At 46.2% G+C, this 27,807-nt stretch overlaps 1 protein-coding gene across 1 annotated transcript; it reads right to left on the bottom strand.

The window, feature by feature from the left end:
• Positions 1 to 8,198: 8,198 nt before the first annotated feature.
• Positions 8,199 to 27,097, bottom strand: LOC120304853 (interferon-induced protein with tetratricopeptide repeats 5-like). Its single transcript, XM_039335845.1, is given in 3 exon segments — positions 8,199 to 9,394; positions 9,397 to 9,632; positions 26,982 to 27,097. Coding segments are annotated over 3 exon segments (1,437 nt in total). The 5' UTR covers positions 26,987 to 27,097.
• Between the last annotated feature and the right edge of the window lie 710 nt (positions 27,098 to 27,807).

The following is a 27,807-nucleotide window of genomic DNA, read 5'->3' as shown; positions in this document are numbered from 1 at the left end:
ACCAAGGGGTTCCAGTTTGCAACTTAACGGCCAGGTGGGAGTTTTGTAGCTCTACATTCTCTCAGTGGCTACTAGCAGTAATGTGGTAATAAGAGGAATTTGGCTGGCCTTTCTTCAGATGCCCCTAGTGGTTAAAGGAGGAACTACATGCAAGCCTTTAATCACGCCCAGAGCCAGCCCTCTAGTGGACAAAGGGTGAACCTCGAAGGAAGAGCACCCTGGTAGCTGACCGCAACAAGTGACCCCTAGTGGTGAAGGGGTGAATTGTGCTGAAGTACCCACAAACGCAGGAGAATGCACCCAGTGGCACCTCCACCCACAGACAGCACCTGTGAAGCTGATCTGCAAGTAGCGACCCCTAATGATCAAAGAGAGTTCTTCAAATTTGCTTCAAAAATATTTGGGAAAAACACTGAACCTATCCTAGCCATGGCAGAGCGTCTCATTGGTTTAGATGAAGGGGTTCAACCAACCAGACTAGATGAGACGCCCCAACCAGCTGGTCAAGGAGAAATGCTGCAAACAGCCAACCTTGACTCACACACAGAGGCTGAAGCTCAAGACTCAGTGAGGCCAAAGACGTCTCAGGTGCCCTATGACCTGAGGCAACAAAGAAAGTTTATAGCAGCCATGCACTCACATCTGATAGAAAGATGGGAGTTGAACTACAAGCGCCATGAGAGATGCTGGGAGAGATTACACAAACTCTACCAAGAGCCTAAGGAGGAACTCTCCCCTGAATGTGTGCACGCAGTGGAAGGAGATAAGGAAGATGCTCTTGTGCAATGGATGGACTCCAAACGGCAACTCAAAGACATTCACTGGTCTACGCATAGACGTGATAGATGGAAGTTCACATTTCCGGTTACCATCAGTGTTAGAATGGGAGACCTTACCAGATGTTTGCAGCAAAATCTCAACACCAGAAGCGGCAAGAAAAATACCTCACTTAGCACACATAGCCGATTTAATCCCTCCTCTAGATCCTGAAGCTGAAATCCTACTTATGGTGGGAAGAGACGCCTCAGAGTCCATTGGCTCCAATAAAAGACTCAAAGGTCCACCAGGAACCCCAGTAGCCATTAAGACGGAACTCGGATGGGTCATAGGAGGGACGGTTTGTGTTGATCAATTGCAAACCCCAACCCAGGTGAGCATGTCAAAAATCTCCATTCCCAGTAATGGAACAGCACCTCTCCTAAAACCACACCTAGAACACTGCACGCTTATGACAACCAAACCTGTTTTGGAAGCAACAGTGTTCCAGACAAGCAAGAATTACAACAACTTAGCTTTGTCCATAGAGGACAAACAAGACAAACAATGTCTCCAAGACTGGGAGTCATGGAGCGTACTCCCAAGATGTCTCCAAAGCATGCAAGTGCAGCGCATGTATGTCTCCAGCTCACCCGCCACAGTGCAGAAGAAAGAATTGTACGCTTCCTTAGGTGTGTCTACGAAGGTAAATGCAGCCTTAAGATCCATCATAGTCCACAGCGGGGAGAGCCACACTTATGTCGTCTTATTTGCAACCATAAGATACATCAGAGTCTACAGCGGGGAGTGCTGCAGTCTCGGTGTCTTCTTTGGAAAAGGGAGACTAACAATGCAAGAAGGCCACACCGTACCAAGGTTAGAGCTATGTGGTATCACTTTGGCTGCAAAGCTCACCAACTTGACAGCGAAGATGTTATGCCTTGAATTACAGTCTACCACCTTCTATGCAGACAGCAAGGTGATGTCAAGCTATATCTGCAAAGCAGACATTTCTACGTCTATGTAAGCAACAGAGTGAAAAGGATTGAAAAATCTTTAAGCCCTGAACAATGGCAACATGTGCCAACAAATAAGAACTTTGTTAACCAAGTGAAGTGGCCCAACCTTGCCACACAGTTAACAGAATTGATCTGGCTAGAAAGTCTTGAGTTCTTGGCCTGTCCAAACAGACAGATGCCACAGAGACCAAAACGTTATGCACTTCCAGCTTCAGATCAAAGTGCCAACCTTCAACCTCAGACACCCAGTAAACGTCAACCAATCCACTTCAAAACCCTGTCTAAGCAGAGACACCTGAAATTAGGCATAGTTTTGATCGTCTTGATCACTTGTCTCAGCACCCCAAGAATTAGCCTTGTAGGAGCCTGCAAGGACTTACTGACTATTGAAGATATTTGTCATGATCCGATGATTGACAAATGTCTGAAAGCCAAAAATTGCCTTCCCCCTGCATCTCACACGGGTGAAGCATGCATAGGCATAGTGTGGGAGCACATGATTGGTACATCCCGCGAAATCATGGACTCTATGTCGTTAAAGACACCCACACACACACACATGAAGTCCTCACTACCCTGATGACAACAGTAGCAGCCATCTTCAATACTCCATCGGTGGTTCCAGATCCTTAGGTTCTTGAGTATCCTGAGTCTTCTGCAGCAGCTGTTGTTCCTGATTCTTTGGTTCCAGCTGTTGTTCCTGATTCTTCAGTTCCAACTGTTGTTCCTGATTCTTCAGTTCCGGCTGTTCCTGAGTTTCCAGCTCCAGCTGTTTCTGAGTTTCCAGATGTTCCTGATTCTTCAGCCCCAGCTGTTCCTGTGTTTCCAGATCCAGCTGTTCATGTTTTTCCAGGTTCTTCGGTTCCTGAGTATCCTGTGGATCCAGTTCCCCTTGTTCCTGAGAAACATTGGGTTCCAGTTTTTCTGTTCCAGATTTGGTTCCAGTTTCCTTTACAGGAAGAAGACCTTGTCTCACGGGGAGACAAGAACGCATACCAGAACTATTGGCCCATGGGACTTGCGCACCGGGCCCACCCAGTTGATGAACTACTTTGCCAAGCTGAGGTCCAGATCATGAAGCCACGTGAGTCAGGTCGTGACTCAAAGACACTTGTACCAGGCCAATCAGTGATTTGGTCCCGTTGCTGATGAAGACTGAACCAGAAGATCAAACCTCAAATTATGTATTGTCTTATGCATTGTTTGATGTAACACTTGCTTGTTTTTTTGCATAATTGTGCATGTTTTATATTTACCAATAGTTATGCATATTTGATACCAAGGTTTTACTTATTTAGTCAAAAGTTAGTTAACAATGAGTATTGCATGCCTTAATGCTATGTTTTTTACTATTTCAGTTAGTTAGTAGTGGAAATATAAATTTCCAAGCGGGGAGTGTTCTGGATCATATAGCTCTATGTAACCTCGTATAGCTCTATGTAACCCTAACTAGAGAGCATGTATCAGTATGTTAGAATATCTGGCAGTTATTGGGTTAAATGCTGATTTGTTAATGGGTCAGTGGGAGGAGTTTCTAAAGGGCATTGGGAGAATTCCTGGACACAAGCCAGATTGGAATGTCTTTGTCTGAAAGAAGCATGGGCCATCAGATGTCACCCGATGAGCATGCGCCGCTATAAAGATGGTATGGAAGAGAGCATTATTCTTTTACCTATAGGAATGGACAAAAGATGTATTTTCCAGAAGTAACAACCACAGCATGAATGCAAGTAATCTTTCTGACTGAAATATATATTTTTGTTATGAAATCATTTCTATTGAGTTATCTATCTGACTTGATTTAAAAGAAAGCGTTTTTAACTCAGAGTCAGAATAGTGGGTGTCCTTCCACCATTTAAAAAACAACATGGTCCAGCAGCTGTTTTATTCATTGCCTGATTTATATAAGTCTATAATTTTCAGAAATTGCTCAGTAAAAGACGCTCTATGAGTCTGTGGTGATACGTATATGTGGAAAACCCCCCACAACCATTCTCAAGGTATCCACATATAGTGGCAGAATGGAGAATGTATCGTTGTGATGTAGACCCATTTCCCCCCTGAAGATCTGCTTGTCCTAAGCAGAGATGGGATTGTAGCATATCCTTTCAAATAGAGATTCCATCAAATGGCTGTCCACCATCTTGCTGCTTTTGACCTCACCTCCTCCACAGCTTCTGCTGACCATTTTCATAGATTTGATGGGAAAATAGTTGTCAATGCTGCTAACATTGGATGTTCTTGCTTTGACAACATATAGAGATCCAGTCTTTTTCTTTCTTATACTTTACTCTTAGAATTAGATGATACTGGGGGAAGGGGAGGAATGTGATGGGAATTAGTTAGACATAAAATATTGTAATAAGAGCTGATGAGGAATCAACGGGAAAAGAACTGGGTGGAAAGCCAGCATTTCAAACTAATTGGAGAATATGATTTATGACTGTTAGATGTAGGAGGGAATTGTGTTTTGATTTATGTGCTGAAGGGAGGGGAAGTCAGATTTTGGCTTCAACTATGTATGTGCCGAAGCTATGCTGTTCAAATAAAGATTCTTTAAGGTAAACAATGCCTCAAAGTTCTTTGAAGAGTTTCCTCTGTCGGAACCATGACAGTAGTCTTGTTAGAACTACAAATCCCAGCATCCCTTACCATGCATCGTGCACAAGGAGCTTGGTATTCTCCTGAGAATTGGTGAAGAGAGGTTTTGTTTTGTTTCTGGTTAATGCAGTAGACCAGTGATGGCGAACCTTTTAAAGACTGAGTGCCCAAAAAACTGGCCCCGCCTCTGCTCCACCCCTGCCCTGCCCCCACCCCACCTGCCTGCAGGGCCACTCACTGCCTCCAGGGCCCACTGCAGATCGCCCAGGCAGCCCAGCAGCGCCATGGCAGCCACGCCCTCTGCCCGTGCCCTGCAGTATTAACTGTGCACGATTGGGCATGAGGGCAGAGTCTTGTCTACGTTGCTGGCTGCCATGTCCTTGGCTGTGCTGCTCTGCATGGGCCACACTCGGGGGTGACTCTCCTCCAGGGAGGCTGCTGGTGAGGAGGGGGTTGCGGGGGGAGGCAAGGCTGGGACAATAGCATGTGTGCCCACAGAGAGGGCTCCGAGTGCTACCTCTGGAACCCGTGCCATAGGCTCGCCACCACTGCAGTAGACTATGCAGAAATATGGATTTGCTGATTAAAAAGGACTAAATATGGGAAGAAAGAAAGTATGAAATAACTTTATAGGAGAAATAAGTTTGTTTTACTAACTGCTGCAAAGATCATAAATCGCTTCTCAATATTTTTCTTTTTTCTTTCACTTGCACTATTTTTCACATCTTTTTATCTTCTCTTTTTATTCTATAGTATTTCATATTTATCATTTATTTCTGTGTAAATCTTAAATACATGAATAAATAATCAAAGGGGTAAAACTGATCTTCTTGCAGACTCCTGTGACTTTCAAATACTGGGGGAGAGGTGGGAGAAGTGAAGCAAAGTGAATACCAGTGGAAACAGAAGCAGCTTTGGAGTTGCTTTTTAAGCTGCAAAAAAAGACTTTACTGCTTTTAGAATTCCAAAAGGGGAGCTGCAGACTTATCAGAAATAAGGACTCCAGTGTAGGGTGGGCAGCTGGACTAGGGTTCCCTAACCTTTCTGGCTTTGTGGACTGGTGGTGGGGAGGGCAGAGAGGGGATGGTTCTGCGTGAGCGGTGGGCAATGCATTTGCCGTTCACACAAATGGTGTTTTCATGTGCTCATCTGCTGCTCATGCAAATGTGGATGTACATCACTCATCCACTTATGTGGCCCAGTTCTGAACAGCTCAAGGCCAGGTAGTGGGCTGTGGCCTGGGGGTTGGGGACCTCTGGAATTAGAACTTTCAAGGTCCCTTCCAGCCCTGATTCTCTATTGTTCCAAACACTTATTTTGAAGTTTATTACTCCAGAAAACAGAAATTGACTTTGGCAACAAAAGAATTGTGGGAAGTCAGCCTCCCAGAGAAGGAAATATTAAAAGGGCAGAAAAATATATTTCCTCAAAGGATCCTAAAGAGGCAGAAAAGCATGCCCAGTTTTTCTTAATAGCCCCAAGTCTCCCTTCCCCAAGCAAAAACCAGCTCTGCAGAAATGCAGATGTGATAATCTTGTTAAAATGACTGGAACGAGGAAACTGGGATTAGGAAGAAAGATCCCTAGAATCAACACAACAATTTAAGAGTCATCAGCCCCAGCCCCAGGGAAGCAGGATATAACCCTTGGGACATAATAGGATTAATCCACCATCATCAGAATACCAGAAAGGCACACTCAGACTCAGGTCAAAGTTCATGCCACAGCAACAACTCCAAACAAAAGGCTCCAAAGGGTATAAAAACCCACTCCCTACATGTGCTTCACTCTTTTTCTTCCAGAGCCATCTTTCTGTCTGGTTCTCCTCTTCAATAAACTGCAGTGCCATGTTGTTTATTCCCGGCTTGGACTGAACCATGATGAAGACTTTTCCTTCAACAGAATGAATGAATGAAAAGAACTAATGTAAAGACAAGAAAAAAACCTGTTTATATTTCACATCCAACAACCTCCTTGAAATATTGCTCACAGAACAGTAACAGTATTTTTTTTCTTTTTTATATTTTCCAGGATGCAGCAGAGCTAGGAATATTCCGTCCCCTAGTGTTGAGTCTATGGAAAATCAAGCTTTTGATTGATAGTTGAGCAGAATTACATCTGTTTTGGGATGTTATTTGCTCATTTGTAGGTTCATACAATGAAATATGTATTTTCATAAGCATGATAATTTTTATATGTATAGTATATGTGTATTTAAAACATTTAAAGTTATAGTTTCAAACCTGTTTTCTCAGAATAGATGTATGTACGCAATAGGACAAGTGCAGGAAAGGTTCCTGGATCAGATACTTGTGGCCCTCAGAATCTCCTCAAAACTTCCAGTGTAGTGGTAAAAAAAGAGGGACAATTCCAGTGTATCTTCTCAAATATATCTTACATAATTGAAAAGAAAAACATTTCATTCTCAGATCCCTAAATGGGGGGAAATTAGCTCTGTCCATGTTTTTAGGTGACATTATTCACTTTACATCATTACTGTATCCACTCTAATCCCTAGTGAATATTTCTTGTTTCCATGTTTCTTCAATGATCCTGTTCAGATCCAGATAAGGAACTGAACAATATGGAAACTTGGAAAAGTACATGAAGAGAGTTCTGTTAAAAGCAGGCCACTCAACATGAAGCCAGCTGAGAAGATGCTGGATGAAACATTGTTGAAACATGTTAACGTTCAAGTGTTTGCTATTAAAACACACATTATTTATTTGATTCTAAAATACAATAAAAGAATAAACTATAAACAATCAAAATATAAAGAATATAGAATCATACCTCCCTCCCTCCCTCCCTCTCCCCTCTTTCTTTCTTTCTTTCTTTCTTTCTTTCTTTCTTTCTCTCTCTCTCTCTCTCTCTCTCTCTCTCTCTCTCTCTCTCTCTCTCTCTCTCTCTTTCTCTTCCCCTTCACCATCTATAAATCAAGTAGTTATTCTAGAAAGAGTCCAGAGAAGAAAAATAAAGATGTTTAAGGAGCTGGAGGCTGAAACATATAATGAATGTTTGCAGGAACCGGGTGTGTCTAGACTAAGAGAAGGATGAGGGGTGATATGATAGGAGCCCTCCAATATTTGAGAGGCAGTTACAAAGAAGAGGAAGATAATCTATTCCCCAAAGCACCTGAGGGCAAAACAAGAAGTAACAGAAGGAAACTTATCAAAGAGAGATCCTACCTAGAATTAAAGAGAAATTTCCTGACAGTGAGAATAATTAATGGAAAGGTTTGCTTTCAGAAGTTGTGGTTGCTCCAACACTAGAGGTTTTAACAAGAGATTGAGCAGCTATTTGTCCAGAATGGTATAGGGCAGGGGTGTCAAACTGCCGGCCCACAGGCCAGATGCGTCATGTGGATGCCATGCCCACCCCATTGCTGGCAATGGCAAAACTCTCCTGATACATTGCATGACATCATGTGACATTGCAGGTTTGACATGTCTGGTGTAGGGTCTTTTGCAAGGGGTTGGACTAGAAAACCTCCAAGGTCCCTTCCAAACTCTGTTATTCTGTTTCCTGTAAAATGAAATATTCAAGTGGAATAAGCCAGGGCTTTCTAACCGGGGGTGCTCACATCCCCTGGGGGTGCGAGACGATATTCCAAAACTTGGGTTTAGAAGTTTCAAAATTATAGTGTATATGCATAATTCATTTTGAACTTTTGTAAGGGGTGCGAGAATATATCAGAAGTGTTCTAGGGGTGCAGGGTATAGAGAAGATTGGGAACCACTGGAATAAGCAGACTGTGAGCATCTGTTCATACTTTTTAAAGCCAGTATTCATGGAGAAAATGCCTATTTCTGTATATATTGTTTTACAAAGAAAGCTTCAACTTCAAAATTGCACTGAAATATTCTTCATTTTCAGGATCAATGTTCAAGGCTTCTTCATAGGCTTCCAATGCTTGTTGCTTTTTTCCATCGAGCTGATGAATAAATCCAAGGATGGCGAAATTCTCAGCAGCGGTTTTACCTTTCCTGATTTTATTTTCCACTAATCTCTTCAATATACGTTTGCATTTATCTCTCTCAAAAGACTCATTTTCAATCTTCAGCGTTGCAAGGTAGTGTTTGATAGCTTCTGATGGTGAGCCTCTGTCAAACTGTTGAAAACACCCCAAATTAAAATTGAGCTGTTTCTTCTCTAAGGAAGTTAGATGATTGCTGGTGGTAAAGAGTTTCTGGTATATTTCATCTGCTTTATGTAGCTGTCCTTGTTTTACATACATCTTCGCAAGGTCAATAGTAGGATAGAAAAACTTAGGTTTACGCTCCACCACTTTTTGGAAATAATAAATGCAACATCTGAGCAATTCCTCCATTTTATCCTTGACTTGGCACTTGCCATATTGACTTTCATTTTTCATCACTAAATACTGTTTTCTATAGCAAAGGCCAATCTGATGGTACAAAAACCCAGCGTTTGGGGTCAAGCTTAATGCTTCCTCCAAATATTGTAGTGACATCTCTACATCTCCTTTCTTCCTATAAAATTTGGCAGCATACCTTAATATATAAGGAATGTCAGGATGTTTTTGAAGGGCTTCTTTAATGTAGTTTTCTCCTTCTTCCATTTTTTTTATTTCTTGAAGCTTAATTGCAAGTAGAGGAACAACAAATACATCATCAGGATTCAGTTTTACTGCAAGCCTCAAAGGTTCCAGTGATAACTTTGATGGCTTTTCGGCAAAATGATCTTCTAGGCGGTATACCGTAATTGCATAGCCTGAGTTAAATTCTGGGTTTTCTGGTTCTTTTTCCAGTGCTTTTTCAAAGCTCTCCTTGGCCTTTTCGTAATACCTGCTTCCAAATTTTAGAAGCGACCAACCCTTATCACAGTAGATCTGTGGGAGCTCCATCTTATAAGAAGATGCACTTCCAAGTTGCTTGCAGACGCTTTCTACCTTCTTCACATAGGTTTGGGATTCAGTAAGATTGCCCATGTGGTAGTGCACCCAGGCATAGTTGCCCCATGTAACCAGGCTTTTCTTTTCAACATCCCCAGGATGGGCACAGTCTCTTCAGCTTTCTGTAAGTTTTCCAGTGCTTCTTCCTTCTTGTTGTTCAGGAATTTCACATAGGCAAGAAGGTTATAATTTCGAACTTTGGATTTATTGATTAAGAACTGGATCTGCTCAGCAATTCTTTCCTCCAATTCATCAGGATGAATATGCTCTTTCTGCAACATCCATGTAAAATGGCATTCAAACTGTTGGAGAATCTCTTTTAAACCTTCCTGGGAGAGGAGACTACAGGACAAAAGAAAAGACAATGAGAGATATTTACAATTTGCAGACAAAGAAATTCAATTGAAGAGTACATTTTCATACTACTTTTGTATTACTTTTTATTTAATGTATAGAAATCAATTAGTGATAATTAGGCTATGTATCTAGATCAGGGGTGTCAAACTGCCGGCCTGTCGGCTGGATGTGTCATGTTGAAGCCGCGCCCACCCCATTGCCAGCAATGGCAAAACTAGCCTGATATGTTGCGCGACATCAACTGACATCACGAGTTTGACATGCCTGATCTAGATTATATTCCTTTGTTATATTTTCCCATCGTTACCTCAGGACTAACTGCATGTTAAGCTTTATGCCTCTCCAAAATGTATTAAAACATTTATGACTATAGTGTGATCAGTGTTCAGGAATTCATTGCAAAATAGGAATGAACTAGACCAATGTTTATTAAAGTATGGTCCCAGAACCTCCTAAGGTCCCTCAAGACCTTCTTAAGAGACCATGAAATCAAAATTATTTATCAAATAATTAAGATATTTACAAAAATGTAAAGCAATATCATTCTTTTCATTTTTTAAAATTTGTTAAAAGATAAAGATAGTATGTAGGAAAAACCTTAGGAGATTAGGCAGAGACTCTGCTAACGGAACAGTCAAATGAGAGACAGCATGACCCACAAATGAATGGAGGGCTGGACAAGAGGTTTAAAAGAGACTCTCCCTAGTTTTTCACACTGTAGAAGAGTGAGGGAAGGGGGGGAAGAAGGAGGTTCTGTCAATGTAGCTTTAGAATAGAAGAGAATTAGCTCATATGGTTGTGAATCCTATATGGCAGAGATGGCAAACCTTTTAGAGACCAAGTGCCCCAAAACTGCCCCCCCCATCCCCGTCCCTGCTCTGCCCTGCCCACAGGGCCACCCCCTAGCTCCACGGCCTGCCACAGATCACTCAGGCAGTCCAGCAGCGTCATGGCCTTCTGCCCATGCCCCGCAGCAGCATCTGCGCACAATGGGGCACAAGGGCAGTCTTGTCCCCGCTGTCCGGCTACCATGTCCTTGGTTCTGCTGCTTCGCGTGGGCCGCACACAGGGGCGATTCTCCTCCAGAAGGGCTGCTGGTGAGGAGGGGGCCGTGGGAGGAGACGGGGCTAGGGAGACGGTGCGCATGCCCACAGAGAGGGCTCGAGTGCTGCCTCTGGCACCTGTGCCATAGGTTCGCCACCATTGCTATATGGTTTACAATGTGAAGCTAATAATAGAGTTTTTGCATGAAAATATTTTATTTATATTAATATCTAATGCTTGAATATTAGTTTTATATAATTTGGTAAATATTCTACAAATGTGTCAGTGTTAACCTTTAGGACTCCTGAGAGCAAAATGTTTTAAAACACTATTATTCTAGCCTTTCCCAATCTGATGCCCTCTGATAGGTTGGTTTTCAATTTTCTGTGCTGCCTGGGAATTCTGGGAGATGAAGTTCAACATACAAGGCTGACTTAAAAGTACTCTAGATTCATTGATCTCCCACTTTTCTCCAGCAGCTCAGCCAGGTTTACATGGGTATAATATCAAGTTATTTTTACAATAACCATTTGGTCAGGTTGGATAGGCTTAGAGGAAATGACTGGCCCTAACTGAAGGAGGACTTAAAGTGATCTTATTTTATTTATTTGTTTAGTTATTTAATCTGTATTAAATAACTAAACGCATCTCACCTAATGTCTGGCTCACAACCATCCAATAAAACAAGTTAAAAATCAATACTGTTTCCAAATGTATAAAGCCATCAAGAATCTACTTATCTTAGACCACTATTTTAAGCCCTCTATCACCACTGGCTCAAAAATACCTTTGGTGAAATAAATCTCTTAACTAAAATTGTGTTTAAGCACAGGCTACTTTTCTATTCTTAAGGAATGAGGATGAAGTCAATGGGAAATTTAATTAACAGTGGAGGCAGTTCTTGTGATTACTATCCTGTATTTAATCATTTATTATTTCACTAAAATAGCATAGTAAAATTAGTGCTAATGTTTTCAGGGCATTTAAAGCTTTAACATGCCCTGGAGGAAGCCTCAAATCATTTTATGGTAGGTGAGGACCATGTAAATGTGTCCTTTTTAAGGTGGGTCTTGTCTGCAGTAAAGATATTAGCTAGTTAGTTCCTCCACTCTCACATGTTTCATTGGCAATTTTCAAGATACAAACATGCCCTGGCAAGACTTTTTCTCATAAATATTCCCCATGAGGTCACCTCCATATCATCCCCAAACCTTGAAGGATTTAGACTTAGTTATTGCCTCACTTTTGATTTTCTCCAGGAGCAGCTTCAAGGTATGCAAAATCTGATCAGCTTTGTCACCCCATCACTTGGAGGGACACTGTCAGAATCCAATTATATTTCATCTCTAGTTATTAACTATGGAAAACCCCATTCCTGCCTTCCCTGGATTCTGTCATACGATGAAGGGAAGGGGGTGAACAAAGGGGCTTTATGGCCCTCATTTCCTTCAGTACACTTCAAAGAGACTGGATGTGGATACCACCAAAAGGACTAACCATAACAATGGGGCTATTAGCTTTAATATATTCCTCTCTGAAGTCTACCTCCTGTCGGCAGTGAGAGAAAGGGGGTGGGAACGTAATGCCTGGGATTGTCGCTGGAAGAAGGGGGTGATGGGGGGCTACTGGGGAACCCCCTAGAACCTTGAATGGGAGAACTTGGACCCCAAGTCCTGTCTAGAATGCCTGCAACCATTTTCTCTTAATAAAGATGCCTGTTGGAAGAAAGATTCCAAGAGTTCTGTCTTCTTAAGATGCAAAGTGGGTTGGGTCCTTACATTAGACAGGACTTGCAAAATTAATCCACCTGGAAGGGAAGCCCTTGCCGGGGGATTTTGCAAAAATTACCATGTCAGACAATGGAGCAAGGAAGGGAGAAAACTCCCTGGAAAGGGAGCCGCTGCCCCGACTGAAACCCTGCCAGATGTCAGGATCCGAGAAGTCAGATTCTCAGGAGAAGAGGTGGTGGAGACACGAGACCACAAGCCTCGCTGGTCAATGGACATTGGAAAGAAAGGCGAGTGGGAAAATAAATCAATAAAGGTGACCCTGAGACGGGGGGCCAAGCAATCAGAATGGAAGCAGGAGATGGAGAAATCCCTACATGCCAGCGAAGAGGAAGGGAGCTGGGCACCGTACTCAGACGGGATCCTAGAGAAAGCTATCGACCTGATAAAGAGAACTCTCAGCTCCCTAGGAGAGGAGAATCCTGAGCTCTACAGCTGCCCCAGCTCCTGGAACCGCAAAGGAGAGACACCGAGGGGGAAGTGGAACCTGCAGCCCTGGGGACATCTGCTGATCCAGTAGTCCCCACCCCCTACCGAACCACAGATGGCGATCTGGATGGAAGACACTACCACCGACAACGAAGGCACCGATCCATTCCAAGACGTCCACCGTTGGAGGTGAAATTCAAAGGGGAGCCAACACGCTTGGGTTTTTTCCTAACCCAAGTCCTCAGCTACATGGAGGAATATGGGCAGGAGATCCCCAGCAACAAAGCCCGCATCCGGATCGTGCAATCTGCCCTGGACGGACCAGCCACAGATTGGGAGGTGAACCTGCACGACTCCAATGCCCCAGAGCTCAACGACTTCAACCATTTCATGTCCTCTCTGAGAAGGCTACTTTAGGACTCCCTGGCTGATTGTAAAGCCGTGAAAGGATAAAAATGATGAGGCAAGGCAAATGCCCGGTGGCCGACTATACGCAAGAATTTTGGACCATTGCCAGCAAACTGAACTGGCCAGAAGACATCCTCCTTAGCCATTTCAAAGATGGACTAAATTATAACCTATATGATGCTTGCCTGCCCCGAGGGGACCCACACCAACTTGAGAAATGGTACATCTTGGCTGAGGAAAGAGAGATCGACATATTGAAGAGGCACCGTTGAGGAAAGCAATGGAGCTGCCCCCTGCCTGAATTGACACACGAACCAGTGAAACCATTGGCCACAGCCAAGAAGCAAATGGGATGTTTCAAAGAGAAGGGCATCGAGCTGTAGAATGCCGCTCAAAAGCCCCCCAGCACAACCCAGACAGATCGCCGATCAGCAAATCCGGAAAGTCTCCAGCTAAGCCAAAAGAAACTGCCATAAGAATGATGGAGGGGGTGGAATCCCCCACCTCCGCTCATCAGGGGGAAAGAACTCCAGCCTACACTGCAGGGCCGGTGGATGCCTCAGACGACAGCTCAGAGGGCGAACCCCTGGTAAGTGGACGCATCGCACCCATCCTCAAGACAGTAACTATATTAATTCCCCCCATGCCCGAAGCCATGAAGGTGAAAGCCTTAATAGACTGCACCCGCTGCCTCATTAGCCCAACACTAGTGGGGAATCTGGGCATTCCGTCGAGGAGACTGGAACAACCAATCTCATTTGGCCAGTTAGATGGATCCATAGCAGGGGGTGCCAGGTACCCTAGCCACTTTACCAATACACCTCTCCCTGGGCAAACACAAGGAGGACATAACGTTTGTGGTGACCCCAGGCATGGAATGCCCAATGATCCTAGGGATGCAATGGTTAAAAAAAATGTAACCCCTGGATGAATTGGAGGATGGCAGAAATCAAATTCCCGAAGGGGAACACTATGGATTTAAAACCCCAAGGCGGACTACAAGAACCAAGAACAGAAAAAGCATCCATGGGGGAGGAAAAAGGACCACCAAAAATACCAGAAGAATACAGAGACCTTGCTGAAGTTTTCAGTGAGTAGAGGGCGGATGAGCTTCCCTCCCACCGATCCACAGACTGTACCATTGAATTCAAGCCTGGGGCAAAACTCCCGAAGCCCAGATTATACTCCATGAGCCCAAAGGAGAAAGAGGAAATGGAAAGATTCATAAAAAAAACCTAGAAAGGGGGTTCATTGAGCCAGCCAAGCCTAAAGTGGCTGCCCCGATCCTTTTTAGAGAGAAGAAGGATGGCTCTTTACGCTTATGCGTGGACTATAGGGCCCTGAATACAATCAGTGAAAGCAACCTATACCCTCTGCCCCTCATGAAAGACATGCTGTCACACCTCTCGAAAGGGAATTTTTTTTCTAAACTAGACCTAAGGGAAGCTTACTATCGCATGAGAATTAAAGAAGGGGATGAATGGAAGACAGCATTTAATTGCCCCATGGGGTGCTATCAATTCAAAGTCATGCCATTTGGATTACAAGGGGCCCCCGCAGTATTTATGCAATTAATCAATGACGTTCTAAGGGAGCACCTGTTTAAGGGGGTCCTTGTTTACTTAGACGACATTCTTATCTTCACTGAAACAACCTAGTCAGAGCAGCTTTAAAGAAACTGCGAGCCGCCCACCTATATGCCAAACTCTCGAAATGCGAATTCCACCAGGAAAGGATAGACTACCTAGGTTATCGCATATCCCCACAGGGCATTGAAGGTCAGAGCAGTATTAGATTGGGCACCACCCCGCACAAGAAAGCAACTACAAAGTTTCCTGGGCTTTGCAAACTTTTACCGCCAATTCATACCCTCATTTGCCCAGATAGCCCTGCCCCTCACTAACTTACTAAAAACGAAGGGAGCATTCTCAGTAAAACCTAGCCAGCCACTAACATGGACAATGGAGTGCCAAGCAGCATTTGAGAGATTAAAGAGACTTTTTTCTGCCGAACCAGTACTGAGGCACCCAGACATGGATAAACCCTTCGTAATACAGGCAGATGCAAGTGATGTGGCAATGGAGGCTGTTTTATTACAAGAAAATGATGAAGGGGTATTGCAACCCTGTGCATATACATCCAAGAAACTCACGGAAACAGAACAGAGCTGGCCCGTATGGGAGAAAGAGGCATATGTGATATATTGGTCATTACTCACATGGCGACAATTCCTGGAAGGCAACAAAATCCCCTTCCAGGTGTGGACTGATCACAAAAATTTGGAAGCCCTGAAAGCGCCCAGGAAGCTCAATCCCAAACAAGCCTGCTGGTCCCAGCATTTTCACCAGTTCCAATTTAAACTCAAACATTTACCAGGGAAAAAGAACTTCCTGGCAGATGCACTCTCTCGCATGCCCCAATATAATAGCGCGCGAGTCACAGACTCTAAACCAATGATGGCAGAGTCACAACTGGCAGCACCAGTAACCACCAGAACCCATGCTAAATTAAAACCACAACTGGACAGCCAAACTGGAATTGAATTCTGGAAAAGTTTGGAAAGAGATGAATAGTTCCAGAAAAACAAAAATGTGTGCACAATGAGAGATGGGTTGCCTTGGGTAGGGGAAAAGTTATATATACCAACAACCCAACAAGTCACATTCATGCAGTTTTGCCATGACACAAAATCAGCAGGGCATTTTGGATTTGTGAAAACTTTACACTTAATTAAACGGCAATTTTGGTGGCCATCCATAAAAAAGGACATAGAAAGCTACGTGGCCAGCTGCCCAAAATGTGCAACTGCAAAGAGGTTGCAAGGGAAATCGCCAGGACTATTACAAACAGTGGCAAGTCCCTCAGCCCCCTGGAGAGAAACAGCCATGGACTTTATAGTGGAATTGCCAGAAAGCAATGGGAATACTGTTGTCTGGATGGTCACGGACTTGTTTTCCAAACAGGTGCACTTTATCCCTTGTCAAAAGATTCCCACTGCAAAAGCCTTAGCGAAACTTTTCATCCAGCACATTTACAGATTGCATGGGGCACCCCAACGCATCATCTCTGATAGGGCAGTGCAATTTACGTCTGCATTTTGGAAGGAATTTTTATCCCTTTTAGGAACCACTCAGGGACTGACATCTAGCCATCATCCACAAGGGAATGGGGGGGCCCCTGAAAAAATGAACTCAGTACTTGAGCAATATTTAAGATGTTTTCTTAATTTCCAACACACTGATTGGGCGGACTTACTCCCTTTTGCAGAAGTTGCCTACAATAATGCAGTCCACTCCAGCACAGGTTACACTCCTTTTCAAATAGCCACCGGTCAAAGTTTCAACCCCATGCCAGAATTAACCCCAAACGAACCCATGATCTCATCACTGAAAGAATGGATGGAAAAACTACAAAACACCTGGCCAATAGTTAGAAAAGCACTAGATCAGTGGTTCTCAACCTTCCTAATGCCACGACCCCTTAATACAGTTCCTCATGTTGTGGTGACCCCCAACCCCCCTCCAGCTGGCCGGGAGGTATCAAAAACTTAACCCCCCCCAAAAAAGGAAAAAATGGGAAAGTATAGGTCAGTGGTTGTCAACCTTTTTAATGCCACGACCCCCAACCGGTCGTAAGTCGAGGACTAAACAACCGGTCGTAAGTTGAGGACTTTCCCTGCCTGGGAGTGCTGCGCATGCATTGTGCCACCCCCTGCACCAGCTGAGGCGTAGCTGGCAAGCAGCAGAGACGGCACAGGCCGATCACTGGCTGGGCCACCAGCTGGCCCAGCCCAAGGGAGGTAAGGCCCCCGCCAGATCCCACACGTGCCAGCAACCCTCCCTGCACCCACCGGCCTCCCACCTTCCACCCCTGGCCCTCTTTTACTTACATTTTTAGTAGTTGCTCAGCAGGGAGGGGTGGAAACTTCCAGACAGCTCACATTTGCTGCAGACAACTTCCAGCACCGTTTGCAGAATGGGACTTTTGGTGTGCTCAGCAGGGCAGAGACAGCCTGGACAATTCCTATTGGCTTTTGAAAGCCAATAGAATTAGACTCTATTCAAGAGAGTCTATTCTATTGGCTTTTAAAAGCCAATAGAATAAAAGGGAGTAGCACAGCTAAGGAAAAGGGGAAAAAATGGCGGACTGCGTTGTTTGGCGACCCCCGTGAAACGGTCGTTCGACCCCAAATGGAGTCCCGACCCACAGGTTGAGAACCGCTGCACTAGATGAAGCTAGGCAAGCATACAAAGCACAAGCCGATAAAAAAAGGGTTGAGCCTACACCATTCATTATAGGAGAAATGGTGTACTTATCTACAAAATACCTAAAGTCCCTACAACCCTGTAAAAAAACTTGGACCAAAATATATAGGGCTTTTTCCAATTAAAAAAATCATAAACCCAGTAACAGTAGAATTAGAATTACCAAAAAATCTCAGGCAAATAGACCAAATTTTTCATTGCAGCTTGCTGAAAAGAGAGCATCAGTCATCTTTATGGCCAAAAATCCCCCCCCCACCATCTCCAATCATGGTGGAGGGCAAACAACACTTCGAAATAAGGGAAATCCTTGACTCTAGGAGATATCATGGAGCGACTCAGTACCTAGTTGCATGGAAACATCTCCCTGCCTCACAAAACGAATGGGTTCATAAATGTCATGTCAGAGCCCCGAAGCTATTAAAGAAGTTTCACACAGAGTATCCTAACAAGCCTGACTAACTTTTATACCTGTTTTGTTTTCTTTCAGGTGGATCTATCTTATTTTTAAAGGGGTAGGATGTCAGAATCCAATTATATTTCATTTGTAGTTATTAACTATGGAAAACCCCATTCCTGCCTTCCCTGCATTCTGTCATACGATGAAGGGAAGGGGGTGAACAAAGGGGCTTTATGGCCCTCACTTCCTTCAGTACACTTCAAAGAGACTGGATGTGGATACCACCAAAAGGACTAACCATAACAATGGGGCTATTAGCTTTCATGTACTCCTCTCTGAAGTCTACCTCCTGTCGGCAGTGAGAGAAAGGGGGTGGGAATGTAATGCCTGGGACTGTCGCTGGAAGAAGGGGGTGATGGGGGTCTATTGGGGAACCCCTTAAAACCTTGAATGGGAGAACCTGGACCCCAAGTCCTGTCTAGAATGCCTGCAAGCATTTTCTCTTAATAAAGATGCCTGTTGGAAGAAAGATTCCAAGAGTTCTGTCTTCTTAAGATGCAAAGTGGGGTGGGTCTTTACAGACACAATGAGATTGCATGCATAAATCAATGTATTGGGGAAAAGGAATGACTCTGAGGGACAGGAGGCAGAGCTGCTACCAAGGCAATGGTCAGATAAAAGAAACCTGAGTCCAGTGCAGAACTATAACCTGACAAAGTGTCTGAAAAAAGACCCCCCCCAAGATAAACCCACCCAAGAGGAATGGGTGTTAGTGCATTCAGACTTGAAAGATTCTGTCACTGCTATTGTATAACAAAAGAATCATTAGCCTGCATAATTGGTTTACTGTCAAGCCCCACGGGGCTTGTCATTCGGTGGGGTGGGTAGCGGACGAACAACCTCACCCCCACCAGCACGCACTGTTGCCACGCCCGACATTGCCCTACTTACCGCCTCAGCCGCAGAGGACACCGGGCCCAGAATTCAGCTCCCCGCCGGCCAGCCGAGAAGAGGAAACTGGCTGGCAGCCTCACATGACCACTGGCCCTCCCCGGATGCCGCGGATGATGCCACAGCCGCAGAAGACACCGTGGCTGCCACAAAGCGTCCCGCCGGCCAGCTGGGTGGCGGAGATTGGCCGGCAGCATCATGTGATGTTCGGCCTTTCCCCGGCACCGCGGAGGATGCAGGGGCCGGCACGGGGCACCCCGCCGGTCAGCTGACAGGCGAAAACTGGCTGGCGGCGCCGCGTGGGTACTGCACTTTCCCAAACGCTATGGGAGACACGGGGCTCAGCGTTAAACACACCCTCAGCCCGGTCACCAGAGTGGCCATAGGTGGAGGGAATGCACACTCTACCAACCAACGGACTGACAGGGACTGGCCAGCGGCTGAGCAAACAAACTTACCATCGAGGGTGAAAGAAGCAGATGTGGGGCGGCAGCAGACAGTCGGACGCTGGAGTAAGGGGGGCGGGGCTGCACAGGAAGAGGGATTAGAGCACAAGGGTGGGGTTATAAAGGTAATCAAGCGGATGGTGGTTTGTGGGCAGAGGGTGGGGATGTGGGCGTGGGTGTGTTATAAAGAGCGTTGGGAACAAGCCATTCCCAGTGCTGACTTTGTTAGTTAGGCAGTGAATAAAACTTCCTAACGTGCACTGAGTTCCTGCGTTCCTGGCTTTCATTTCCAGACGACTGAGGACTTGGATTGATAGTAAGTCAGCACTCCCCTTCCTTTTTGCTACCTTCTGCCCTTACCTCAACCCTGGGGAATGTCAGAGGGGATGCAGGACGCTCCTCAGGTGGAGGACGTTTCGCTGACTGGTGCTGCAGCAGCTGTCCTGGCAGACCCTGTCCAGATGGCTGTGGCAGGGGAGGAGCAACCGGCGGTGAGGCCCAAGACCATCCAGGGACCTGGCCCTGTAGCGGTGGCCAAGGATGCTGAGGGCGCCAAGGCGAGGGAGGAATGGTGGCAAAGCCCCGCGTTAACATCTCTGGAGACTGACCGGCCCCGTAACCCACCGGGTAGGTCATCCCTAGTGGGGTGGAGGGAAAGACGGTTAACAGGCGATGATGAAGAGGAGTGGAGCTACTCCACCGCTCCTGGCGAGTATACGTTGGATGTTCTCTGAGAACGGTTTGGTGAAGGCAGCTGCCAGGGCCGCTCCTCGCGCCAACCGTCGGACGGGACTTCTGGATGGGCGGATACATCGCAATTTCGGCTCAGTAGTTCTCATCTTTGGCTGCCCCGCCTAGGGGACGCCATGACAACGGGACCTGCTATTTCTGGGCTAGATTTCACGGGGGCCGTTGGCTGGGCACAGCCTCCTGGCAGGAGGGCACAAGGTCAAGCTGCTGTAACAGGTTCAGCCACGCCGGTTGGGAGTGGTGGGGTGGTGCCACCTGAACAATGGGGGCCAGGTCAGCAGTGGGGCCCACCGTCTCTCCCCATAACCTTTGACGGGCACCCGGACAGGTTGGCTATGTTCCTAAGCCACGTGGTTAGCCACCTTGATCGGTATGGCCATTTATACTCATCTCAATGGGCCATGTGGTGGGGATTACGGCAGGGCTACAAGGGGAGGCGGCAGCATGGGCTGCCGACCTCTATAGCGATCATGCTAGGGTGCTTGGCAATGTGGGGTTGTTCTTGGAGGCACTTCACAGCCGATTTGAGGATGCTTCCCAGATTCAGCGGGCCAAGTCGGAGCTCCTGTCCCTGAAACAGGGGTCCAGCCCGTAGCGGAATATATCCGAGATTTTTGACGGCTAGCCGGCCGGCTAAGCTCGTCATGGCCTGAAAGATTGCTGATCCACCATTTCCGGGCTGGGCTGGATCAGGAGCTGCGCCAGGCGTGTATTTATAGGGGCATCTCCAATCACCTCCGGGAGTGGTTTCGGATAGCAGCAGACCTTGATACCAATCTCAGGGAGATCCAGAGGACCTGGGACACCGGCCGGGCACGGCCACTTGTGGGGAAGCCAAGGGAGAGCGGACAGAACCAACCCCCCAGTACGGCTGGTTATCCCAGAGCGCCCGGTCTGTTTAGTGGCATGTCGTTTCGTTGCTTCCGATGTAATCAGCCAGGACATCGGGCGGCCGAGTGTCCGGCTCCTACTCCACGAGTGTCCGGGACCCCGAGAGGGCCAGCACTGATGCCACAAAAGGGTCCTGACACATCGAAAGCTGTGACACATCCGAAAACCCCGTCAACACCGTGGGTACCACCCGGGCAGGACGCTATGTCGACGGCGCAGTATCGTCCAGCCGATGAGGAGAGCGACGATGACCCCGTCGACGATCCGATGGTAAGCGAGCCTATAGCCCCTTTCGTCCTACCTATAGTATTGACGAGCCCCCACTCCGGGATACGATGGGAATGTAGGGCACTGATAGACACTGGGTGTACCCGCTGCTTGATCAGCCGAGCACTAGCTCTGGAGCGTGGGATCCGGCTACATAGATTGGCCCAGCCTGTGCGATTTGAGCAGGTAGATGGCTCGCTGTTGGGTGGAGCTCCGGCAACCCACATCACCGAGCCAGTGCATTTGGAGCTTGGAGCCCATTGGGAAATCATCCGGTTTGTAGTGGCCGTGATCCTCGGCCTGGCATGGCTGGATAAATGGGAACCCACCATTTGGTGGGAGGGTGGGTATCGTAGGGTACGCTTGGGTGTTGGGCCCCAGCCCCCTGGACAGCTTCAGGTCCCAGGGACAGTCAAACCAACCCCGGTGTGTGGAGTGAGTGGGGGAGGGGAGGACCTGTTCCCCAAGGAGTATCAAGACTTAGCTGCAGTGTTTAGCGAAGAAGAATGCAACCAACTACCCCCTCATCGACCGACGGACTGCGGCATCGAAATTGAACCCGGGGCCAAACTACCAAAACCTCGGATATATGCCATGGCACCCAGGGAACTGGAGGAGGTGCGACGGTTCATTGATGTGAACCTGGCCAGAGGCTTCATCCAACCGGCTCGGTCTCGGGTTGCCGCTCCTGTCTTGTTCCGAGAAAAAAAAGACGGATTGCTACGTCTTTACATCGACTTCCGGGGTCTGAATGCTGTCTGCGTGGAACATCTGTACCCACTCCCACTTATGAAAGACCTGTTAGCCCAATTAGGGAAAGGGAGGATATTTAGCAAGTTAGACCTTCGAGAGCGTACTATCGAGTACGAATATGACGGGGGGACGAATGGAAGACGGCGTTCAATTGCCCTTTAGGGAGCTTTCAGTACCACGTTATGCCATTTGGGCTGCAGGGGCCCCCGCAGTCTTTATGCAGTTAATAAACCAAGTACTGCACGAGCACCTTTATCGGGGGGTCCTCGTCTACCTTGACGACATTCTGATTTATACCACAACCATGGAGGAGCATGTTGCTCTGGTATGACAGGTATTGAAAAAATTATTGGAGGCGAGGTTATATGTTAAGCTGTCCAAATGCGAGTTCCACCCTACGCGGTTGGATTATCTGGGCTATCGCATATCGACGACAGGAGTGGAAATGGATCCACTTAAGGTTAAAGCGGTTCTTGACTGGCAGGCCCCTACCACACAAAGACAGTTGCAAAGTTTTCTGGGGTTCGCCAATTTCTACCAGCAATTCATTCCATCGTTTGCTGGCGTGGCTCACCCTCTAATGGAACTCCTAAAGACAAAACATCTAAAAGGTAAGCCACGACCCGGCCAGCTGGTAGGATGGACCATGGCCTGTCAAAAGGTGTTTGAGGAGCTCAAAACACTGTTCGCCAAAGAGCCGATATTGCTCCATCCAAATCCCGATGCTCCGTTTGTTGTCCGGGCTGATGCGAGCGACGTGGCTGTGGGGGCTGTCCTACTACAACCAAACCAATGGGTTACTACAGCCGTGTGCATATACGCCCCGCAAATTTACTACAACAGAGCGCGGGTGGCCATTTGGGAAAAAGAAGCATTCGCCGTCAAATGGGCATTGATGACCTGGCGGCATTTGCTGGAAGGCTCCCCTCGACCATTTGATGTGTGGACTGACCACCGGAACCTAGAAGCACTACAAAAGCCACGGCGCTTATCACCGAAACATGTCCGATGGGCCCAATATTTTACTCGATTCCAGTTTACTCTGAAATATGTACCAGGAGGTAAGAATTTCCTTGCGGACGCATTGTCTCACCTCCCTCAATATCATAGCGATAGAGAGGAGGTGGTACAGGCAATTATACCTTCCTGTACTCACAGGATAGCCGGCATAACAACACCACAAACAACCACTATTACGCTGCCAGAGTTGCGGGGGGCTGTAATAAACGACAAGTGGTTAAAAGAACATCCGGGACTATTAACCCAAAGGGATGGGCTGGCATGGAAAGGCGACAAACTTTATGTTCCTGAGGAGTTACGCCTAACCGTCCTTAAGAGATGCCACAACGCCAAGCAGGCAGGCCATTTCGGCTTCCTAAAGACCCTGCACCACGTCCGATGACAATTCTGGTGGCCCCGCATGAAGCCAGACATAGAAACTTATGTCAAAACCTGCCACGTCTGTGCTACTGCGAAACCCCAAGTGGGAAAACCGATGGGCCTCCTACAAAAGGTAGCAGATCCACGACAACCCTGGGAAGAGATCGCGATGGACTTTGTTGTTGAATTACCCTCAAGCCGCAATTACATGGTAATATGGACCATAATCCATCTCTTCTCAAAACAAGCCCATTTCATCCCGTGTAAAGGATTGCCGTCGGCGCAGCGGTTAGCCAGAATGTTTATACAACATGTCTACTGACTACACGACGTGCCACGACGTATAATTTCGGATAGAGGGGTGCAATTCACAGCTCAATTCTGGCGAATGTTCCTGAAGTTAGTCGGGTCGTCCCAGGGCCTCAGCTTGGCTTACCACCCGTCTACCAATGGTGCCGCGGAAAGAGCAAACGCTATGATTGAACGATACTTACGTAGTTACGTCACCTTTCAGCAAACAGACTGGGTGGACTTACTACCATTCGCTGAGGTGGCGTACAATAACACCATACATAGCAGTACCGGGTTCGCTCCTTTTCGGGTGGTGAACGGGGTAGAGTTTGTACTATTTCCAGAGTGGTCCGAAGAGACTGGTAATGTATACACACCCCAAGCATGGATAACACAGGTAATGGGACTTTGGGGAGTAGTGAAGGAAGCCCTACGACAGGCCGAGGCAGCTGCCAAAAGCCAAGCCGATATGAAAAGAGCCGACCACCCACCTTTCAAAATCGGAGATTGGGTATACCTGTCAACGAAGTATCTCAGGCTACCAGTACCTAACAAGAAATTAGGCCCAAAATATATAGGTCCATTCCAAGTAATAAGAGTACTCAATCCAGTCACGGTGCGACTGCGATTACCACCATTTCTAGTGTTCCACGGTAGTTTATTAAAATTGGTACGTGGGCCTCCCATGGGAGCTAAGGGTCCTGGGCCAGTCACCGGGGCCAAATACAAGGTACAAGGAGTGCTCAACTCCTGGATGAGACATAGCCAGTTGCAGTACCTCATCCAATGGAAGGGATATCCCCTGTCAGATGCTTCCTGGGTGAGGGCGGGAGACGTTCATGCCCCTCGACTACTACGGGCATTCCATCAGCGCTGGCCGGAGAAAACAGGCCAGGCACAACACAACCAGGGGAACTCACTGTCTTGTCATTCTCTTACAGGTGAAGACGTGGTAGGGGAGGCCGCATGTCAAGCCCCACGGGGCTTGCCATTCGGTGGGGGGGGTAGCGGACAAACAATCCCACCCCCACCAACATGCACCGTCGCCGCGCCGCGCCCGACATTGCCCTACTTACCGCCTCAGCCGCAGAGGACACCGGGCCCGGCATTCAGCTCCCCACCGGCCAGCCGAGAAGAGGAAACCGGCCGGCAGCCTCACATGACCACCGGCCCTCCCTGGATGCCGCGGCCGCCGCCGCGGCCGCAGAAGACACCGGGCCCAGCATTCAGCTTCCCGCCAGCCAGCTGAGAGGGGGAAACCGGCTGGCAGCCTCATGTGACCACCGGCCCTCCCTGGATGCCGCGGGAGACACCGCGGCCGCCACGAAGCATCCCGCCGGCCAGCTGGGTGGCGGAGATCGGCTGACAGCATCATGTGATGTTCGGCCTTTCCCCAGCGCCACGGAGATTGCAGGGGCTGGCACGGGGCACCCCGCCGGTCAGTTGACAGGCGAAAACTGGCTGGCGGCGCCGCATGGGTACTGCATTTTCCCAAATGCTACGGGAGACACGGGTCTCAGCGTTAAACACACCCTCAGCCCGGTCACCAGAGTGGCCATAGGTGGAGGGAATGCACACTCTACCAACCAACAGACTGACAGGGACTGGCCAGCGGCTGAGCAAACAAACTTACCATCGAGGCTGAAAGAAGCAGATGTGGGGCGGCAGCAGACGGTCGGACACTGGAGTAAGGGGGGCGGGGCTGCACAGGAAGAGGAATTAGAGCACAAGGGTGGGGTTATAAAAGTAATCAAGCGGATCGTGGTTTGTGGGCAGAGGGTAGGGATGTGGGCGTGGGCATATTATAAAGAGCGTTGGGAACAAGCTATTCCCAGTGCTGACTTTGTTAGTTAGGCAGTGAATAAAACTTCCTAACGTGCACTGAGTTCCTGCATTCCTGGCTTTCATTTCCGGACGACTGAGGACTTGGATTGACATTTACCTTGAGTGCTAACTATGACAACATAAGAATTGACAAGGTGGCAGCAACTTTCACCCTACTTGAGCTTTCTGCCAACTCAAGGTGTATGTTTGTGGGAGGGATATTTCAACTTGGCAAGGAGCAGGGGTGTCCATGAGGTATGGTCAAGTTGCTATAGTATGATTGAAGCTTCCCATTTTTGTTGCACACAAACAGAGAGGTAGAATTTTGATTGTACCTCGACATTTTTGACCATATCTTGCAGACACTCCTAGCGGTGTGAAAGGCTCCAAGTGGTCAAGAAAGAAGAAAGAAAACCTCCCGAAGTTTTGAGAGTTGCCTATCCTGTTTACAATCCTTTTCTGTTAACAGTTAACATCCCAGCTCTTTTCATTAAGGGTTAAGTAGTTTAACAAAATGAAAAGTGATTATACAACACACTGAACAAGTGAACCCAATATGTTGTGAGAACTTTGTTCTGCTTCTCATATAAATGTAGAAAACTGCTTTATTAATAAATCATGATTCAGTTAAGTGTGGGTAATGATGTCATGCAAATACATATTTTCTTTCTCTCCAAAGTAAAGGTAGCTGAGCTACCCTTCAATAATACAGATAGTTCTCAACTTATGAGAATTGGGACAAGAATTTTCCCTGAAGTTGTTGCAGTTGTAAGTTGAGACATCATTAATTTTACAACAGGTATAAGTGAGACATGAAGGTTGTTAAACAATTTTGGGTTCCTCAATCGGCATTTTTGCTGGGAATTGGTAAAAAATGTTGTGAATTGTGATCATGTGACTGTAGAATATTGCAACCTGTAGTAAAAGTGAGCTGGTTGCCAAACTCCCAAACTGCAATCAGATGTTCATGGGAGTGGAGTGATGTGACATTTCTGAGAGTTATAAATGGGAGTAAAGGTTATTACTTTTTTCTAAGGCTGTTATAATTTTGAGCCATTGTTAAATGAATTATAAGTTTAGGACTACCTGAAGAGTATTATCTTTTTCATTTAATCTGTTTCGAGATCTTGTCTAAAAAACCCATTTTCCTAATAACTGTTCAAATATTCCTCCCTGTGCTCACAGAAGCTGTCATTTATATTTGGCCCTAAGACTTAATGATACAGATTTCATTGGATTCATTGCAGTTGATTTATACTCTGGATAACTGTTTTAAGTTCTCTACAGCATTATAGATTTATAGAACAGACTGTATGCTTCATTCAAAAAACCCCCTAACCCTCTAAACAGAAGCTGAAACGTTGCATGATGAAAAATACCTTTTTAATGCTAAATACTTTATAAGTAAAATAATTGAGGATATAATATCCTGTTATTTTTTGTTAACTTACCTCATATTGCCTGTTTAGAAGTTTTTAAGAAAGCTTGCTTCTCTGAAAATAATGGATTTTTCTTCCCGATTATTGGTCTGAAATGCTGTATTCCTTTGTTGCTATCCGCTTTTAACTTGTCACAAAGGGAAAGGAGCAGTTTCATTTTCTTGTTCCTAGAAAAGGAAACTGAAAGTTGCTCTATTAGCCCACCCAGATGTAAGATCAGTTTTTATTTCTTCTAATCTTGCTGTGTTGTTTCAGTAAAATAATTATAGAAGATTCAGCATTATTTTTCTGTTAAAAAAAATTCTGTATTTGTTAAACAACAATGCTAACAGTATGATGAGTGGATTCTCTTGTTCTTGAAAGCAATATGACCTACTTTTACCATGTATATTGTGTTTAAACGCGAATTGTTGAAAGTTTCATTTGCATTGCTTTGTATTGTTTTCCTAATGAAAACAATGAATGAATTACACACTAAGCTATGCCCAAGTCAAAATATGTATGAGCCGTATTTTGTGGCTTGTAACCAGTTTATGGATTAGTGTGTTGTATGGAGCCTTGTTTGTAATTTAAAATGCCCTAACTACTCTACAAATTAGTGTGCTGTGGAAGTTAAGACAATTTTTAATGATAGTACATTAAAACATAATCCTAGGGTCTTCAATCCTTTCATTCCATTTGTTGACCAAATCTTGAACTGGCAAAGCCAAATGCTGGATTTGTTTTTCCCTGGTATGAAATAGCCAATTTGTCACACAAAACAGAAAATTGCAGCCTGTTTAATCTGTACAGCATAAAGAAGTAGGGGCTTTGGGGCTTAAATCACAAACTGGGAGCA

The sequence above is a fragment of the Crotalus tigris genome, unplaced genomic scaffold (assembly GCF_016545835.1).
Source record: "Crotalus tigris isolate CLP2741 ecotype Arizona unplaced genomic scaffold, ASM1654583v1 scf7180000017663.5292952, whole genome shotgun sequence".
In the NCBI taxonomy this organism is placed as follows: Eukaryota; Metazoa; Chordata; class Lepidosauria; order Squamata; family Viperidae; genus Crotalus; species Crotalus tigris.
This window is presented reverse-complemented; position numbering and strand designations above follow the sequence as displayed.